Source organism: Oncorhynchus keta, chromosome 6 (assembly GCF_023373465.1).
Source record: "Oncorhynchus keta strain PuntledgeMale-10-30-2019 chromosome 6, Oket_V2, whole genome shotgun sequence".
NCBI lineage: Eukaryota > Metazoa > Chordata > Actinopteri > Salmoniformes > Salmonidae > Oncorhynchus > Oncorhynchus keta.
In genome coordinates, this window is record NC_068426.1 from 41140461 (window position 1) to 41161840 (window position 21380).

Genomic DNA, 21380 nt, shown 5'->3' on the forward strand with positions numbered 1-21380 from the left:
TGTGGTTGAAATAGGCTAGTCTAGCTTAGGGGTGTTTTTGGTTAGTTAGCTGTGGTTGAAATAGGCTAGTCTAGCTTAGGGGTGTTTTTGGTTAGTTAGCTGTGGTTGAAATAGGCTAGTCTAGCTTAGGGGTGTTTTTGGATGCTTCTTGTTTCTTTCCTTGGGTCCAGCCCATTACCGTATGTTTACTAATAAACCCTGAGTTTGACGGTAGATTTAAGTTGTCGTGGTTATTTGTTCTGTTACTTTTTCACTATTATAATTTGCGTGAGTTATGTTACGGGTCTCGTTACCCCCCCCCCCCTAGACTGTCGGGCCAAAGGGATTCGTAACAGCCAGCAGAATCTGTCCTTAAGGCTGACGAGACTCCATCGACTAAGCACCCATCTAAAACTCTATTCTATAGAACAGTTTATGTTCACACAATTTCTATTTGGCGTAAAATTGAAAAACAACTTAACTGGGAATCAAAATGCCCATACTCCAATATTTCACAATAATGCCTTGAGGTCTGGAGGGTGGCATTTTGCATCCCAATGGTCCAAATGTGGGATCTGTACCCTTGCGGATAACATGGACAATAATAGTTTGAGAACATTCCTAAATTTGAAAGATACTTACACAATACGAGGCAAATCCTTTTTTCTATTTACAATTTAAGTCCGCTATGCTGGCCTATGGAGTCCCTTAAGGAAACCCAACTACCGAACCATCCAATTATGGGATTTATAAATTATCTGGGTCTGAGAAAGGACTAATTTCTATAATCTATACAAACTGAGCAAGCCATTAAAAAGCTATGGTCCACAGATCTAAATGAATCTGAACCATGCTCAAGGCCAGGCACCACAGGCTAATAGGCATTTTCTCCCTTTACTCATCAGACTGAAACTTTACCAGTTGAAAGTATACATAAATATTATTGTATACATTTTATATAGTTCTAAATTGTATGCAAATGAGGCAAACTGTCCTTAAATATGCGCTAATTTGCATTTTACAATCTGTTTTTCAACACTTCAAGGCAGAATGTTTTTATTGTGATAAACTCAATGATCAGATGTCTACAGAATATTTTATTAAAATATTGTCATTTCATGGATTTAAAAACTATTCACATGTATGACGGATGCATATATATATATATATATATCACACACACACACACACATGACACATAAAATCAAAATGACAAGATATTAAAAAAAGCTTCTGTAAAATTCTGACAGATCTAAGTGTAGAATAATGGTAATGTCCTTTGAAGACTGAGAAATGAATTGGTGCACCGGGAACATGTCATTTGGATACAAATGGAGATCAAGATGGGCTAAATGAAATGCCCTTTCCAGAAATATGACAATTTGTCACATTTAATTAAACTCTTATTCATATCACTACTAAACTGACATACACATCAAATATATTAGCATGTTTAATACATTTGTTTCAAGCAATAAAGCATATGCTTTGAATACTGGTCTGTTGGGCAAATATGCAGTTTTGGGCAAATACACACACACACACACATCACTTTGCTCAATTTGTCACATACAAGGATTGTTAAATGTGCAGAAGATGAAATCGGCTCGGCCCTCGAGTTGTTGCTGGTGGTGCTTTGCTTTCTTGACTGGGTCATGGGACCTGCGCCTACGCTTGGCACGCTCCATTGAAGCGGCATCAGCTCTCACAACTCCTCTCTGATTTCTCCAGTGTCAAAGTGCCACAATCTGTTCATCACATTTGTTGTAGCAGTGGCTCCCTCATTGAACGTGGCTACTGCCATACTGGCTGCTCCGTCAATGCGGCTTTTGCCCACGAAGACCGTTTTGGGGCATCGCGACCGTATTACAGAGTTCAGACATTCTGGGTTCCTCCGTGCTATATTATTTTGAGGATGTTATCATTTTACATCCTATGATTCGGGTCTCGTTACCCCCCTAGACTGTTGGGCCAAAGGGATTCGTAACAGCCAGCAGAATCTGTCCTTAAGGCTGACGAGACTCCATCGACTGCAGTTGTTCACCCATCAAACTCTATTCTATAGAACTGGGAATCTGGGAATCAAAATGGCCCATACTCCCATATTTCACAATAATGGCTTGCGATCTGGAGGGTGGCTTTTTGCATCCCCCAAATGGTCCAAATGTGGAATCCGTACTCTTGCGGACATCATTTGACATCGTATGATATACACATACTTTTCTATGGCTCGCTGATACCAGCACCAATGTACACAGCGATCCTGTAGGTGGAAGTGAATCCTCTCATGTGCCAAGTGCCATCGAAGGATGATCTCATCCTCCTTCAGTGACTCTTATGTCTGGGTCTATATCGGCGCATGCTCATCTAATTATCTTTGCAGCACTCTCCATTGACTGTAGCCCTCTCTGAATCTCTGCAACTAAAGTGCAGAAAGTTGACATTACAGACATAACTAAATATCAGCATGTTACCCTATGTAAATATTAGCATATCAGCATGTATTTACTTTATGTAAAGCTAATTTCTCACTAATCACATTGGGCTACAGGCCTATGACACTGTAGGCCTAATTGACAGTCTCATTGTATAGTTGTGTTTTCCTATCACTCTGTTTTGTTCATTTGAATACATTTGCTGGAGCAAGGAATTAAATATTATTTATACACAGCAAGTCACCTGACAATAATGTGCTCCTCTCCCTTTTTATTTACCTGTCCCTCTCCTGTCATGTTGTTCGGGGACAATGTGGACCAGGCTGCTTGCTTGCAGGACTACAGGAGCGAAGTAGCTACTCTTAGCAAGCAAGTAGCAAACCTACATAAGCTACTGCGGAACCCACGCCAACCTACTTTTTACTTTTCTTCCACCCCAGTACCCGGACGCAGGTCTGGTGGAAGTTTCGCCGCCGTGTCGGCTCTCCAAGGCCAACTGTCCGGTGCTCGGCAGGGTTCCATACCCGAAGGGGTCTCCCCTTTCCCTGGAGAACGGAGCTGATCTCAACCCAACCAACCAGTCATGGAGGTATGTCACTCGCCGTAGAAGTCGAAGAAGGCGTCCTTTGGCAACGGGGGTCTCCATGGAGATGTTGAGCCCGGAACTGACACAGACCAGAAACGGCTTTGCCGCCCTGGATCCAGAGGTTCCGGCGCCTTCGTCCTCGGCTCTGTCTCCCTCTCCAGTGGCTTCTACCTCGGGTTCAGATCCTCGGAGCTCACCAGACCGTGAGGCTGCCTGAGAGACCGACACCTTCAACATCACCAGCTGTCATCATAGACAGCTCTATGGTGAGAAACATCTCGGTCCCCAGGGCAAAAACCCTGTGCTACCCAGGAGCACGAGTACAGGACATAACAAGGCTGCTTCTGACTGTTACCCAGGAGCACGAGAACATGACATAACAAGGCTGCTTCTGACTGTTACCCAGGAGCACGAGTACAGGACATAACAAGGCTGCTTCTGACTGTTACCCAGGAGCACGAGTACAGGACATAACAAGGCTGCTTCTGACTGTTCCCACAGGAGCACGAGTACAGGACATAACAAGGCTGCTTCTGACTGTTACCCAGGAGCACGAGTACAGGACATAACAAGGCTGCTTCTGACTGTTACCCAGGAGCACGAGTACAGGACATAACATAACCAGGCTTGCTTCTGACTGTTACCCAGGAGCACGAGTACAGGACATAACAAGGCTGCTTCAGACTGTTACCCAGGAGCACGAGAACAGGACATAACAAGGCTGCTTCTGACTGTTACCCAGGAACACGAGTACAGGACATAACAAGGCTGCTTCAGACTGTTACCCAGGAGCACGAGTACAGGACATAACAAGGCTGCTTCAGACTGTTACCCAGGAGCACGAGTACAGGACATAACAAGGCTGCTTCTGACTGTTCTACCACAGATGCCGGGAGCTAACACTGTCACACTGCCCGGACATTTGAAAATGGATTTTAAAGAACTGATTTTAGCATTTTAAAGACTCCAAAAAACAGCCAATAATTTCAGGTCCAGTACCATCGTTGGGCCGCGGGTGTGAATGATTCAGCAGACTGTTGTATTACTCATCTGGCTAAAAGGTAACTGTAGCTCTGGTGGAGTCACTTTTATTGATGACTTTGACACCTTCTGGAAACAGAAGATGCTCTACAGGAATGACAGAGTCCATCCAAATAATCTTGACTCCTGGACCCTGTCCACACATTTCAAGGCTGTATTGTACATGATTTTAGGGGCATTGGCACCGAATACATCTGTTTATCCTACAGCTATTGTAAGCAGTAATCATGGGCGTATAAACCAGAGTTACACTGTTGCTGTGTGCAATAGTAGGAAGAGCACTTTATGCAGCTCACCCTGCACTATCAGCTCCTATGTAAATAACATGAGCATGTCTACCTCTAATAAGCTTCCCAGTAAAGCATTAACAACAATCAAGCAACCCAGAAAAGTGCTAAAAAAATATCCCATAATAACATATGTAGCCTAAGAAACCAGGTCCATGAAGTCAATAACTTGCTTGTAACAGATGACATTTATATTCTGACTATCTCTGAAACTCACTTAGATAATTCCTTTGATACAGTGGTAGCAATACATGGTTATAACATCTACCGGAAAGACAGAAATGCCAACGGAGGAGGTGTTGCTGTCTATATTCAGAACCACATTCCTGTAAAGCTTAGATAATCTAATGTTAAATACTGTTGACGTAATATGGCTACAGGTTCATCTGCCTCACCTAAAGCCCATTCTGGTGGGAAGCTGCTATAGACCACCAAGTGCTAACAGTCAGTATCTGGATAATGTGTGAAATGCATGTGATATCAACAGAGAAGTATATTTAAATCTGGGTGATTTTTAAATATTGACTGGCTATCATCAAGCTGCCCACTCAGGAAAAAAACTTAACTGTAACCAGTGCCTGCAACCTCGATCAGGCTATCAGTCAACCTACCAGGGTAGTTACAAACAGCACAGGAATTAAATCATCAACATGTATTGATCACATCTTTACTAATGCTGCAGAAATGTGCTTTAAAGCAGTATCCAAATCCATAGGATGTAGTGATCACAATATAATAGCCATATCTAGGAAAGACCAAGTTCCAAAGGCTGGGCCTGATATAGTGTATAAGAGGTCATACAAGACGTTTTGTAGGGATTCATATTATGATGATGTAAAGAATATTTGCTGGTGTGTAATGAGGAGCAACCAGATGCTGCTGGTCTGTAGTGTGTAATGAGGAGCAACCAGATGCTGCTGGTCTGTGGTGAGTAATGAGGAGCAACCAGATGCTGCTGGTCTGTAGTGAGTAATGAGGAGCAACCAGATGCTGCTGGTCTGTAGTGTGTAATGAGGAGCAACCAGATGCTGCTGGTCTGTAGTGTGAGGAGCAACCAGATGCTGCTCGTCTGTATGTGTAATGAGGAGCAACCAGATGCTGCTGGTCTGTAGTGAGTAATGAGGAGCAACCAGATGCTGCTGGTCTGTAGTGAGTAGATGCTGCTGGTCTGTGGTGAGAGGAGCAACCAGCAGACTGCTGGTCTGTGGTGTGTAGATGCTGCTGGTCTGTGGTGTAATGAGGAGCAACCAGATGCTGCTGGTCTGGTGTGTGCTGCTGGTCTGTAATGAGGAGCAACCAGATGCTGCTGGTCTGTAGTGAGTAATGAGGAGCAACCAGATGCTGCTGGTCTGGTGTGTAATGAGGAGCAACCAGATGCTGCTGGTCTGTAGTGTGTAATGAGGAGCAACCAGATGCTACTGGTCTGTAGTGTGTAATGAGGAGCAACCAGATGCTGACAAATTTTATTAAACTACTTATTCCAGTTACTAATAAGCACCCATTAAGAAAAGGACTAACTGTTAAATCCCCTTGGATTGACGAGGAATTGAAACATGTATGGTATGGCAATTAAGTCTGGCAGCCCAATTGATTGGCTAACGTACTGCAAATTAACAAATCATGTGACTAAACTAAATAAAATAAACTACTAAATGAAATAAAGAATGCTAGTAAATAGCTTTGGGGCTTAAATTAAATGTTTTGGGGGAAAAGCCAACTTGGCTCCTTCATTCATTGAATCAGATTGCAAACTACTTTAATGACTTTATCATTGGCAAGATTAGCAAATGTAGGGATGACATGCCAGCAACAAACACTGACACTACACATCCTAGTGTATCGGACTAAATTATGAAAGACAAGAATTGTACTTTTGAATTCCGTAAAGTCAGTGTGGAAGAGGTTAAAAAATCATTGTTGTCTATCAGCAATGACAATCCACCGGGGTCTGACAATCTAGATGGAAAATTACTGAGGATAATAGCAGACTATATTGCCACTCCTATTTGCCACACCTTCAATTTAAGCCTACTAGAGAGTGTGTGCCCTCAGGCCTGGAGGGAAGCTAAAGTCATTCCGCTAGCTAAGAATGGTAAAGGCTCAAATAGCTGACCAATCAGCCTGTTACCAACCCTTAGTAAACTTCTGGAAAAAATTGTGTTTGATAAGATACAATGCTATTTTACAGTAAACAAATTGACAACAGAATTTCAGCATGCTTATAGGGAAGGACACTCAAAGCACAGTATTTACACAAATGACTGATGATTGGCTGAAAGAAATTGATGATAAAATGATTGTGGGGGCTGTCTTGTTAGACTTCAGTGCAGCTTTTGACATTATTGATCATAGTATGCTGCTGGAAAAATGTATGTGTTATGGCTTTACACCCCCTGATATAATGTGGATAAAGAGTTACTTGTCTAACAGAACACAGAGGGTGTTCTTTAATGGAAGCCTATCAAAAATAATCCAAATAGAATCAGGAATTCCCCAGGGTAGTTGTTTAGGCCTATTGCTTTTTTCAATTTTCAATTTTCTATGTATGCGGATGACTCAACATTATACACGTCAGCTACTACAGCAACTGAAATGACTGCAACACTCAACAAAGCACTTAGTTTCAGAGTGGGTGGCAAGGAATACATTGGCTCTAAATATTTCTAAAACTAAAAGCATTGTATTTGGAACAAAACACCCACTAAAACCTAAATCTCAACTAAATCTTGTAATGAATAAGGTGGAAATTGAGCAAGGTGAAATGACTAAACTGCTTGGAGTAACACTAGATTGTAAACTGTCATGGTGAAAACATATTGATGCAGTAGTAGCTAAGATGGGGAGAAGTCTGTCTATAATAAAACAATTCTCTGCCTTAACACTTTTGTTTTGTCCCATCTTGATTCAGTCGTGTGGTCCGGTGCCACAAAAAAGGACTTTAGAAAATTGCAATTAGCTCAGAACAGGGCAGCACGGCTGGCCCTTGGATGTACACAGAGGGCTAATATTTATAATATGCATGTCAATCTCTCCTGTCTGAATGTGGAGGATAGATTGACTTCGTCACTACATTTATTTATGAGAGGTATTAACATGTTTACTGCACTGAGCTGTCTCTCTAAACTACAAGCACACAGCTCGGACACCCATGCATACCCCACAAGACATGCCACAAAAGGTCTCTTCACATTACCCAAGTCCAGAACAGACTATGGGGGGGGCACACAGTACTACATAGAGCCATGTCTACATGGAACTCTATTCCACATTGAGTAACTGACGCAAGCAGTAAAATTAGATTTTTTTTAAAGATAAAAAACACCACATGGGACAGCGGAGACTGAAGCAACACAAATATTGGCACAGACAGACACATGCATACAGTTGAGGTCGGAAGTTTACATACACTTGGGTTGGAGTCATTAAAACTTGTTTTTCAACCACTTCACAAATTTCTCGTTAACAAACTATAGTTTTGGCAAGTCGGGTAGGACCTCTACTCTAAATAATTTTCCCAACAATTGTTTACAGACATTATTTCACTATCGCAATTCCAGTGGGTCAGAAGTTCACATACACTAAGTTGACTGTGCCATTAAACAGCTTGGAAAACAGCTTGGAAACAGCTTGGAAAATTCCATTAAAATGTCATGGCTTTAGAAGGTTCTGATAGGCTGATTGACATCATTTGAGTCAATTGGAGGTGTACCTGTGGATGTATTTCAAGGCCAACCTTCAAACTCAGTGCCTCTTTGCTTGACATCATGAAAAAAATGAAAAGAAATCAGCCAAGACCTCAGAAAAAATTGTAGACCTCCACAAGTCTGGTTTATCCTTGGGAGCAATTTCCTGAAGGTACCACGCCTGAAGGTACCACGTTCATCTGTACAAACAATAGGACGCAAGTATAAACACCATGGGACCACATAGCCGTCATACTGCTCAGGAAGGAGATGCGTTCTGTCTCCTAGAGATGAACGTACTTTGGTGCGAAAAGTGCAAATCAATCGCAGAACAGCCAAGGACCTTGTGAAGATGCTGGAGGAAACGGGTACAAAAGTATCTATAGCCTCAGTAAAACGAGTCCTATGTCGACATAACCTGAAAGCCGCTCAGCAAGGAAGAAGCCACGGCTCCAAAACCATCATAAAAAAGCCAGACTACGGTTTGCAACTGCACATGGGGACAAAGATCATACTTTTTGGAGAAATGTCCTCTGGTCTGATGAAACAAAAATATAACTGTTTGGCCATAATGACCATCGTTATGTTTGGAGGAAAAAGGGGGAGGCTTGCAAGCCGAAGAACACCATCCCAACCGTAAAGCACGGGGGTTACAGCATCATGTTGTGGGGGTGCTTTGCTGCAGGAGGGACTGGTGCACTTCACAAAATAGATGATATCATGAGGAAGAAAAATGATGTGTTGAAGCAACATCTCAAGACATCAGTCAGGAAGTTAAAGCTTGGTCACAAATGGGTCTTCCAAATGGACAATGACCCCAAGCATACTTCCAAAGTTGTGGAAAAATGGCTTAAGGACAACAAAGTCAAGGTATTGGAGTGGCCATCACAAAGCCCTGACCTCAATCCCATAGAATATTTTTGGGCAGAACTGAAAAAGCGTGTGCGAGCAAAGAGGCCTACAAACCTGACTCAGTTACACTAGCTCTGTCAGGAGGAATGGGCCAAAATTCACCCAACTTATTACGGGAAACTTGTGGAAGGCTACCTGAAACATTTGACCCAAGTTAAACAATTTAAAGGCAATGCTACCAAATACTAATTCAGTGTATGTAAACTTCTGACCCACTGGGAATGTGATGAAAGAAATAAAAGCAGAAATAAATCACTCTACTATTATTCTGACATTTCACATTCTTAAATAAAGTGGTGATCCTAACTGATCTAAGACTGGGAATTTTTACGAGGATTAAATGTCAGGAATTGTGAGTTTTTAAATGTATTTGGCTAAGGTGTATGTAAACATCCGACTTCAACTGTACACACAAGATAACATACATACATACACATGGATTTAGTACTGTAGATATGTGGTAGTGGTGGAGTAGGGGCCCGAGGCCACGCAGTGTGTTGTGAAATCTATGAATGTATTGTAAAGTTTTAAAATGTATAAACTTCCTTCATTTTGCTGGACCCTAGGAAGAGTAGATCCATAATAAATATGAGCTGAGACTCAATGAAGGAACTTTGCTTATTTTCTTAAGATTTGCATAACCAAATCTAAGTTCGTGGGCTAGAAGAACCATCTCCCCTGGAGCTTCCTGCAGCCTGGAGGAAGTGTAAATACTTATCCTAAATGCATCTCTTCAGTCTGCACATTCTATCATGACAGAATTACAGAATCAGAATCTTTCATGACAGAATCACAGAATCAGAATCTTTCATGACAGAATGACAGAATCAGAATCTTTCATGACAGAATCACTGGGTGGTGATTTTCAGTCCAGTGTTTAGAAACTTTGGGCAAATCATGTTCAAGTTGGTTAATTTGAGACGTGGAATAAAAGCCACTGTTGGCTGGCTGCTGTCTGGTTGATCGCTGCTAGTTGTCATCTTTACCTCAACTAATTTGCGTCTCAATGCTCTGCTGCGGGCTACCTCCTTTTCCTCCTCTACCTGCCTTCGGAAAAGGCCTTTAAATGCCAGTAACCAATCGAATGTCAGGAAATGACTAATCTGTCAACACGAAGCACTACGTCTACAAAGGATGTAGCCATGTATGGACTAGTTTACGATATGCTTTGGGAAAACAAGCCTTTGAATGACATGATTCAACATGGAGAGTTTTAAAAACAGCGGTTGAAGTTCTACATGAAACATGCTATCAAGAACGACATTTATGGTAGGTGTCTGACGGAGATGGGATAAAATGATACATAAAATATTTATATACATTACTGACGATTTATTTGTACATTTTTATGGAAGTTATAGTTGCAAAATATTCCAAAATTGACAGATGGAAGCAAAATCTACATTTTTGCCTGTGTTGCCTGGACTTAAACTGGAACAGAATATGGAAAAATATGACCCTGGTATCCCGTTGACCATTGCTTGACAGCAAGTCAAGTCTTGCCATAGATTTTCAAGCCGATTTAAGTCAAAACAGTAACTCGGTCACTCAGGAACATTCAATATCCTCTTGGTAAGCAACTCCAGTGTATATTTGGCCTTGTGTTTTATGTTATTGTCCGGCTGAAAGGTGAATTGGTCTCCCAGTGTGTGTTGGAAAGCAGACTGAACCAGGTTTTCCTCTAGGATTTTGCCTGTACTTAGCTCTATTCCGTTTTATTTTTATCCAAAAAATCTTCCTCGTCCTTGTCGATGACAAGCATACCCATTGCATGATGCAGCCACCACCATTCTTGAATGTGTTGTGTTTGCCCTAAACAATACAGCTTTGGTTTTTGCCACATTTTTGCAGTTTTACTTTAGTGCCTTATTGCAAACAGGATGCATGTTTTGGAATATTTGGATTCTGTACAGGCTTCCATTGGCCTCATGGTGAAATCCATGAGCGGTTTTCTTCCTCTCCGGCAACTGAGTTAGGAATGACGCCTGTATCTTTGTATCTTTGTAGTGACTGGGTGTGTTGATACACCATCCAAAGTGTAATTAATAATTTCACTATGCTCAAAGGGATATTCAACGTCTGCTTTAAAAAGATATTTACCAATCTACCAATAGGTGCCCTTTGCGAGGCAATGGAAAACCTCCCTGGTCTTTGTGGTTGAATCTGTGTTTGAAATCCCTGTTTGACTGAGGGATCTTTCAGATAATGTAGAGGGTACAGATAGGAGGTAGTCATTCAAGAATCACGGTAAACACTGCGTATTATTGCACACAGAGTGAGTCCATGTAACTAATTATGTAATTGTGACATTTTTTTAAACGTATTTAGGCTTGTCATAGAAAAGGGTTTGAATACTTATTGACTCAAGCCATTTCAGCTTTTAATTTTTAATTCAAAACCAAAAAAGATTTGTTCCAAAACCAAAATAGTAACACAGGGGTCAAGGGGTGTGTATACTTTCTGAAGGAACTGTAAATGCTTCTGGGGAAAAATGACTAAATACATTTTGAAGAGCATGAATTTAAATATCCAATGGTTTCCACCTATTGTGCTACTTAACGATGATAGCCCCTTGAATCTCTCAATCAATCAGAGAAGATAACTGCCGATATGCAGTGGGGTGTGGAATGGGGTCATCTTTTTATGCATTTATTTGATTGTAAAATAAAAATTGCAAAACTAAATAAAGTTTGCTCACAAAAAAAAAAAAGAACAGCTCATGTTACATATACAGTATGTTTGGTTTGACCTCTGTGCGATCAAGTCAGTCCACACGAATGCTACATTCTAACTACATAGCTAGAGCGTATCCGAATATGCCTGAAAGTAATATATATGCCATAAAGTCAGACTAATAGGCTACACACACAGGCGAACATTCTGTAGCTCAGTTGGTAGAGCATGGCGCTTGTAACGCCAGGGTAGTGGGTTCGATTCCCGGGACCACCCATACGTAGAATGTATGCACACATGACTGTAAGTCGCTTTGGATAAAAGCGTCTGCTAAATGGCATATTATATTATTATTATTATTAATGCCCAGAGTGAGAATAAACACACACACACACACACCCAAAGAGCATGCCCACAAAACACGGCACATCACTGTCAATTACAGGAGGGGCAGATAGAGAGGAGGGGAGGGGAGGATACACATGTTTTTGTGTCTTACCTTGATATCAGCCTTCTTGTTGAGGAGACTCTTGGCTGCGAAAGAGATTGAGAACACACTCTCAGAGGGTGTTCATCATACACACTCATTTACTAAAACACACCTCAAACATACACACGCATGAGTGTCGCTTACTCCTAGCTAGCTAACACACACACTGAACTTTGTCTGCAAACTCAACAATCCCTCTAACACACACACACACACACACACACACACACACGGAGCTCTCGAAAGCCAACACACTCAAGCTCGTATACACACACAAACTACTGTAAACCCTTACAAACTAACACACAGTAAAACATTCATAAACACTCCCACAACACACACACACACACACACACAGGGAATTAGGGGTCAAAGGACAGGGGACTTTGCTCCATTAATCTTTCCCTTGATTAATCCATTAATCTTTCCCTTGATCCTGACTAGTCTCCCAGTACCTGCTGCTGAAAAACATCCCCACAGCATGATGCTGCCACCACCATGCTTCACTGTAGGGATGGTGTCAGGTTTCTTCCAGATGTGACGCTTGGCATTCAGGCCAAAGGGTTCAATCTTAGTTTCATCAGACCAGAGAATCTTGTTTCTCATGGTATGAGAGTCCTTTAGGTGCCTTTTGGCAAACTGTCATGTGCCTTTTACTGAGGAGTGGCGTCCATCTGGCCACTCTACCATAAAGGCCTGATTGGTGGAGTGCTGCAGAGATGGTTGTCCTTCTGGAAGGTTCTCCCATCTCCACAGAGGAACTCTGGAGCTCTGTCAGTGACCATCGGGTGCTTGGTCACCTCCCTGACCGAAGCCCTTCTCCCCAGATTGTGCAGATTTCCCAAACTTATTCCATTTAAGAATTATTGAGGCCACTGTGTTCTTGAGGACCTTCAATGCTGCAGACAATGTTTGGTACCCTTCTGCAGATCTGTGCCTCGACACAATCCTGTCTTGGAGCTCTACAGACAATTCCTTTGACCCCATGGCTTGGTTTTTGCTCTGGCATGCACTGTCAACTGTTGGACCTTAAATAGACAGGTGTGTGCCTTTCCAAATCATGTCCAATCAATTGAATTTACCACAGGTGGACTCCGATTTAAGTTGTAGAAACAGGATGCACCTGAGCTCAATTTCAAGTCTCCTAACAAAGGGTCTGAATACTTACAGTTGAAGTCGGAAGTTTACATCCACTTAGGCTGGAGTCATTAAAACTCGTTTTTCAAGCACTCCACACAGTTCTTAACAAACTATAGTTTTAGCAAGTCGGTTAGGACACCTACTTTCGTGCATGATTTCCTTTGATTTTCCCATGATGTCAAGCAAAGAGGCACTGAGTTTGAAGGTTGGCCTTGAAATACATCCACAGGTACACCTCCAATTGACTCAAATTATGTCAATTTGCCTATCAGAAGTTTATAAAGCCATGACATAATTTTCTGGAATTTTCCAAGCTGTTTACAGGCACAGTCAACTTAGTGTTTGTAAACTTCTGTCCCACTGGAATTATGATACAGTGAAATAAACCTGTCCGTAAACAATTGTTGGAAAAAGGACTTGTGTCATGCACAAAGTAGATGTCCAACCCGACTTGCCAAAACTATAGTTTGTTAACAAGAAATGTGTGGAGTGGTTGAAACACTTAGGTTGGAGTCATTAAAACTAGTTTATGTAAACTTCCGACTTCAACTTTAAGTATTCAGACCCTGTTAGGAGACTTGAAATTGAGCTCAACTGTAAATAAGGTATTATGTTTTATACATCTAAAAAAAGTGTTTGCTTTGTCACTCAGGTATTATGTGTAGATTTATGGGGAACTTTTTAAATCAATTTTAGAATAAGGCTGTAATGCAACATAACAGGGTATGGTAGTAGGTGCCAGACGCATCGGTTTGGGTCAAGAACTGCAATGCTGCTGGGTTTTTCATGCTCAGTTTCCTGCGTGTATCAAGAATGGTCCACCACCCAAAGGACATCTTGGCATTTCGTCTCTGCTCAATACGTACAGGAAACTGTTGAGTGTGAAAAACCCAGCAGCTTTGTGGTCCTTGACACACTCAAACTGGTGCGCCTGGCACCTACTACCATACCCTGTTCAAAGGCACTTAAATATTTTGTCTTGCCTTACCCATTTGCACTCTGAATGGCACACATACACAATCCATGTCTCAAGGCTCAGAAATCCTTATTTAAAGTGTATCCTCCACTTTTTATCTACACCGATTGAAGTGGATTTAACAGGTGACATCAATGAGGGATCATAACTTTCACCTGGATTCACCTGGTCAGTCAATGTAATGGAAAGAGCAGTTGTTCCTAATGTTTTGAACACTCAGTGCCTGGAACTCTATTGGAGGGATGGGACACCATTCTTCCATGAGAAATACGTGTTGAATTGGATTGAGATCTGGTGACTGACATACTGACTGACTGACTGACTTTAACCCTCTTATGCTCCTTTGACACCCTTCTTTCAAAGTAAATTAAATCTCTTCTAACTAAGGTGGCCAAAATAATGGACAACTTGGGCATTTTTATACATGACCCTCAGCATGATAGGATGTGAACTGCTTAATAAGCTCAGTAACCACACCTGCATTGCTTGCTGTTTGGGGCTTTAGGCTGGGTTTCTGTACAGCACTTTGAGATATCAGCTGATGTATGAAGGGCTATATAAATACATTTGATTTGAGGTAGTGGATGAGAGGAAGAACACAAGAGCAAAAGGGAAGGATGAGGAAAGGAGTGTGGGAGAGGAGAGAAGAAAAGGTGTACAAGTGGAGGAGGAGGTATAGAAGCGAGTGATGGAGGGAGGAGAGAAAGAGGATACCTTGCTCCACTATCCCAGCGGTAGTTCCAGACACAGTAGTGATTGATGCCGGAGATGTAGACTGTCTACCAACTGACGCAGAGAGAGGGAGAGAAATAGAGAAAGACAGAGAACAAGTGAAAGGAAAGAACAGAAAAGCAGAAAGGAGCGAGGGAAGAGAAGACAGAAGTGTGTTAGTGTGAAGTGGACAGATTGAAGGTCCAAGGTAAGTCGAGCGTCTCAGAGTAAGTGCTGATCTAGGATCAGGTACCTCCCCTGTCCATTCATTATAATCTAAAAGGCTAAACTGATCTCAGATCTGCCCTCCTACTCTGTGCAGAGGAAGTAGGGATGTGACAAATGGAATATATTTATTCTAGAAATAGTTCAACCACATTACACATTGGTTTCCTTACCCTGTAAACAGTACAAGGTATGACAGCAATCCATGCTTTGGTTTAGTATCCCTGGCAGCGGCTGGCCCTCCTCTCTTCAAGTCAGAGACTGTTCTCTCTTTTACTGCACGGCAAGCGGTACCGACGCACCAAGTCTGGAACCAACAGGACCTTGAACAGGTTCTGTCCCCAAGCTAAAGACTGCTAAATAGTTAACCAAATAGCTAACCCGAACTATCTGCATTGAACTTTTTTGCAAATAACTTTTCTGACTCATCACGTACGCTGCCCGCTACTGTTTATTATCTGTCACTTTATTCTTAGTTAGATGTACATATTTACACTATATGGCCAAAAATATATGGACACATCCTCGTTAAACATCTCATTCCAAAATCACGGCCATTAATATGGAGTTGGTCCTCCCTTTGCTGCTATAACAGCCTCCACTCTTCTGGGAAAGTTTTCCACTAGAGGCTGGAACATTGCTGTGGGGACAGGCACTGATGTTGGACGACTAGGCCTGACTTGCAGTCGGCGTTCCAATTCATCCCAAAGTTGTTCGATGGGGTTGAGGCCAGGGCTCTGTGGAGGCCAGTCAAGTTCTTCCACACCGATCTCGACAAACAATTTTTGTCCTCGCTTTGTCCACGGGGGCATTGTCATGCTGAAACAGGAAAGGGTCTTGCCACAAAGTTGTAAGCATATCATTTTTTTATTACATTTCTTATTTCACCTTTATTTAACCAGGTAGGTTCTCGTTTTAAACTGTGGCCAAGATAAAGCAAGGCAGTGCGACAAAAACAACACAGTGTTACACATAAACAAACGTACAGTCAACAACACAATAGAAAAATCTATGTACAGTGTGTGCAAATGTAGAAGAGTAGGGAGGTAAGGCAATAAATAGGCCATGGAGGCAAAATAATTACAATTCAGCATTAACACTGGAGTGATGGATTAAATCTAGAATCAGCTTCCTATTTCACAACAAAGCCTCCTTCATTCATGCTGCCAAACATACCCACAAACACCCTTTTGCACCCTAAGTAGAGATCCTGGGGTGCAAAAGAGCAAGAGGATAAGTAACAATATGGGGATGAAGTAGTTGGGTGTGCTATTTACAGATTGGCTGTGTACAGGTCCAGTGTAAACTGCTCTAACAGATGATGCTTAAAGTTAGAGAGGGAGATATAAAGCTTCAGTGATTTCGTTCCAGTCATTGGCAGCAGAGAACTGGAAGGAAAGGCGGTCAAAGGAAGTGTTTGCTTTGGGGATGACCAGTGAAATATACCTGCTGGAGCGCATGCTACGAGTGGGTGTTGCTATGGTGATCAGTGAGCTGAGATCAGGCAGGGCTTTACCTAGCAAAGACTTATAGATGACCTGGAGCCAGTGGGTTTGGCGACGAATATGTAGTGAGGGCCAGCCAACGAGAGCATACAGGTTGCAGTGGTGGGTAGTATATGGGGCTTTGGTGAAAAAACAGATGGCACTGTGATAGACTACATCCAATTTGCTGAGTAGAGTGTTGGAGGCTATTTTTTAAAATGACATCGCCGAAGTCAAGGATCGGTAGGATAGTCAGTTTTACGAGGGTATGTTTGGCAGCATGAATGAAGGAGGCTTTGTTGTGAAATAGGAAGCTGATTCTAGATTTAATTTTGGATTGGATGTGCTTAAAGTGTTGTATGGCATTGAAGCTCGTTTGGACGTTTGTTAGTGTCCAAAGAAGGGCCATATGTATACAGAACTGCGGTAGTCGACTGTGAATGCTGTTATTGTTGAGTGGAAACATCTAGGAGTAACAGCAGCTTGGCTGCAAAGTGGTAGGCCACACAATGTCATTGTACGCTATAGCAATTTCCCTTCACTGGAAATAAGGTACCTGAACCATGAAAAACAGCCCCAGACCATTATTCCTCCTCCACCAAACTTTACAGTTGGACAGGTAGCAAACCCAGATTCATCCATCAGACTGCCAGATTGTGATCTTAGGCTTGTGTGCGGCTTCTTGGCCATGGAAACCCATTTCATGAAGCTCCCGACGAACAGTTCTTGTGCTGACGTTGCTTCCAGAGTCAGTTTGGAACTCGGTAGCGAGTGTTACAACCGAGGACAGACGATTTTGTCATGCTGCGTGCTTCAGCACTCGGTGGTCCCGCTCTGTGCGCTTGTGTGGTCTACCACTTTGTAGCCAAGATATTGTTGCTCCACTTAACAATAACAGCATTCACAGTTGACCGGGGCAGATCTAGCAGGGTAGAAATTTGATGAACTGACTTGTTGGAAAGGTGGCATCCTATGACGGTGCCACGTTGAACGTCACTGAGCTCTTCAGTACGGGCCATTCTACGACCAATGTTTGTCTATGGAGATTGCATGGCTGTGTGCTCGATTTTATACACCTGTCAAAAACGGTGGCTGAAATGGCCAGAATCCACTAATTTGAAGTCATTACCACTAACTTATAGCCATGTAGTGTACCTCAAGTACCTCGTACCCTTGCACATCGAGTCGGTACTGGTACCCTTTGTATATAGTAGCCAAGTTATTGTTACTCATTGTGTATCTATTATTACGTGTTTTACTTTAAACTGCTTTACTTTAAAATTAGCATTTTTCGCACATGTTCAAATAATCCATAAGTGACTTTGGTAAACTTCACAATTCATTTTAGATACTTTTGGATTATTTGGACATGATGCACGAAAAATGCTAATATTCGTCCCATGACTTGAATTGAATTTGTGCCACAAATGCTAAAGTGTTAACATTTGGAAACAGTGCCTGGGAAACTAAAACAAAACATGGATTGCTGTCATACTTTTTCCATAGACTGCTTACACGATAAGGAAACCAATGTCATTTGGGTGAACTCTCCCTTTAAAGTTTAAACGGCCATCGGTTTTCTGTTAAAGCGAAAAGAAAAATTAACAAAATTCTAAAAAAATATATATATTGCGCTCAATGAAGTTCTATTTGCGGCAGTCATGCAGTGGGCTTTAGTGTGGAGTTGTCTAATGTTTGTTGTTGGGGCCCCTCGCTGCTACCAGGATATGTTTGGGTCTTACGGTTCGTCCCTTTCAGATGGTTACACCTGTACTACCATACTGTACCTCAATTCCAACTCGCATTTCACCACTTTCTCATTTAACTTCTCAAAGTATTGCCATGCAGGACTTCGCTGCTGTCGTTTGCCTTTCTCTGTCTTTTTCCCAACTGTTAATGATGATAACGTAGTGGTGGAAAGTCGACTCCAAAATAATAGATTCCTCGACTTCTTGCACGTCGACTTCCATTTCTGAGTGTCAAGATTTGATTCCGCTAGAAATCGACTCCTCGCCTGCTAAGATTCAGTATTTTTGGAACGGAGGAGACTGAATAGGCTAAGATATTCTACACGCACCAGACCGAAGACTGAGCACAAACGTGTATCATTAGCAAAGAGAAAAAGCAGGCGAGCCAGCGTGAGGGAGAGACAGGAGGGGGCAGACAGAAAGGACTGTGCGCAGTTGTCTTGTTAATCTGTATCTCGCAACGTCTCTTCTTGCAATGCCTCGCAAATTCACTAAAGTAGCCTGAAGTTCACTTCTACCTCTCTGGTTCTATTTAAATTACACAACCTTCATAGCCTATCGTCTAGTTAGGCTATAACACGGCAAAGAATATGTTTTGTGATAACTGCACTGTGATATACATTTAAAAAAAAATATATAAACATTTTTAACTTCGTTGTGTAACGTTTTAAAGTTCACACCCCTAAGTGGAAGAGAAACATGTAATGATCCATGCAAGTTACCATTGTAGTCAAACTTAGTAAATTGGAGGTGAAACTCAATTTGTGATAATAAGAAAGCTAGAGTGCGAGAGAGAGTGTGTGTGTGTGTGTGTACGTTTGCGGAGCATGTGTATGTGACTGTAGCATGCGTGTGCATGCGCAGTTTGACATTTATTGTCATGAATCTTTCCCTGGAGGCAGAACTGAGAGATTTCCGCGAGATGGGGCCCGCTGAAAAGTAAAAAAAATAGGCTATATTGTAAAGATTCATGAAAATGAATATGATCTTTTTGGTCTTAATTTAAGGTTAGGATTTAGGGTTAGTAGTGTGGTTAGGTTTAGAATCAGATTTTGTGGCTATGCCAGCTAGTAACCACTCCGCAGAGCTTCCTCCAGTACATGAGTCATTCCAATAAATGCCAACCTGCTGTGCATGCCTGTAAGTGTTTATGAAGACACACACATTTACCGGAGAAATTCCTCGTCACCAGCATAGCAGTCAGGACTGCTCCCTATGGACAGCAAGAGAGAGAGAAAGAGATGGGGTGAGTGGTAGGTTACTAGGTTAGTCTGAGAAGTGAGAAGGCTCACAGATGTTTAGTGAAGGCATTCCCGTGGATTGTGAGATGATTCAAATAGAGCAGACCTTGAGTTTCCTCCTGGCGTTGAACTTCTTCAGGCACTCCACCGTCTCCTGTCTGTGCATCATGGACGCCACCGTGGACCGTTGCTGGAGAAAGAGAGAGACAATGTCAAACAGAGAGGAAACAGAGAGAAAGTGTGTGTGTGTGTGTGTGTGTGTGTGTACTTACGGAGACCCATGGGTGTTTGAGGGCCTCCTGGGCAGTTATCCTCTTGGCAGGGTTAATAGTCAACATCTGGTTAATCAGGTTCTTGGCTTCTGGAGTCACCGAGTCCCACTCTGGAGATGGAAACTACACACACACACACACACACACACACACACACACACACACACACACATTGATAGACAAAGGTGACACAGAGTGTGTGTGCTTGTAAGTGTGCGCTTGCACGTGTGTGTGTATATCTCACGTCATAGGCTCCTGCTTTGATTTGCTGGTAGAGTTTGTGTTGGTCCTCATCCCAAAATGGAGGATACCCCACTAGCAGGATGTACAGGATCACACCTATACATAAACACCCACAAGGACACACGTACACGGAGACACACATACGTTGAGTGGTGAGGGGGGCAGGAGATTTAGAAGAGAGAGGGATGGAGATAGCGAGATAATAAAGTGATCTGCACTCACCACAGGCCCAGATGTCGACAGGTTTACCATAGGCCTCCTTCCTCAGTACCTCTGGAGATAGGTAGCCTGGGGTACCTGCAAAACCTACACACACAACGACACACACAGTCATCAAGCTGTATTTGACTTTACTCGTGTGAGATAGGTGAGCCTGGGGTACCTGACAAAACCTGACAAACACACAGACCGACTGACAACGCAACACAGCGAGACTGACTAAACAACGCAGCGAGACTGATTAAACAACGCAGCGAGACTGATTAAACAACGCAGGAGACTGACTAAACAACGCAGGAGACTGATTAAACAACGCAGGAGACTGACTGATTAAACAACGCAGGGAGACTGACTAAACAACGCAGCGAGACTGACTAAACAACGCAGGGAGACTGATTAAACAACGCAGGGAGACTGATTAAACAACGCAGCGAGACTGATTAAACAACGCAGGGAGACTGATTAAACAACGCAGGGAGACTGATTAAACAACGCAGGGAGACTGACTAAAAACAACGCCGCGAGACTGATTCCCCTGCATGTCTTTTATTTAGTTAAACTGTTACCAAATACCATAATCAACAATGTCATTTTAAACTGAAATCCATTTATTTAACTGAAATGGACAGCTGAACTGGGAAGTCCTGTACAAATGGTAGTTTTTGACAGGTTATGTGTTATTTTTGTAAGCTTAGGCCTACTGTGTTCATTTTTGTATTAATTTGTTTTTACGTTTTGTATTTGCAATTTAAATCATGCTGTGTAACTGACTATGATGCAATAAAGAAAGTACTGTAATAGAATGTATCCAATTTGATCTAATATGACTTATGACGCAACAAACGACGGGGTTCCAAACACCTGACGTTCTATAATTCTCCTGTCATTCTGTTCTCTTGAGTAACCATCGATCAATAAATTAGCAATCCCTCCGCCCAGATGTTCATCCTCCGCTGTCGCCGTGCCTGGAAGAGGGCCTGGGCCGTCCTGTTGAAGACCACTTCCCGGTATAGGCGAGAAACGGTTCGCCACCGG

The 21380-nt window shown here is 42.3% G+C and overlaps 1 protein-coding gene across 11 annotated transcripts in view; it reads right to left on the minus strand.

The window, feature by feature from the left end:
• The window catches only part of LOC118385596 (calcium/calmodulin-dependent protein kinase type II subunit beta-like), a 62434-nt gene that overhangs the window by 13602 nt on the left and 27452 nt on the right, over positions 1–21380 (minus strand). For 3 of the 11 annotated variants that reach the window (XM_052521562.1, XM_052521566.1, XM_052521560.1), the window contains exons 8-14: positions 20349–20432; positions 20128–20222; positions 19884–20006; positions 19718–19801; positions 19535–19583; positions 14917–14988; positions 12096–12130 (exon numbers count right to left, since the gene is read on the minus strand). In XM_052521562.1, the coding sequence (XP_052377522.1) occupies positions 12096–12130; positions 14917–14988; positions 19535–19583; positions 19718–19801; positions 19884–20006; positions 20128–20222; positions 20349–20432 (542 nt within the window). The remainder of the gene's footprint in view (positions 1–12095; positions 12131–14916; positions 14989–19534; positions 19584–19717; positions 19802–19883; positions 20007–20127; positions 20223–20348; positions 20433–21380) is intronic. The other 8 variants (XM_052521571.1, XM_052521568.1, XM_052521565.1 and 5 more) reach the window with 3 other exon arrangements.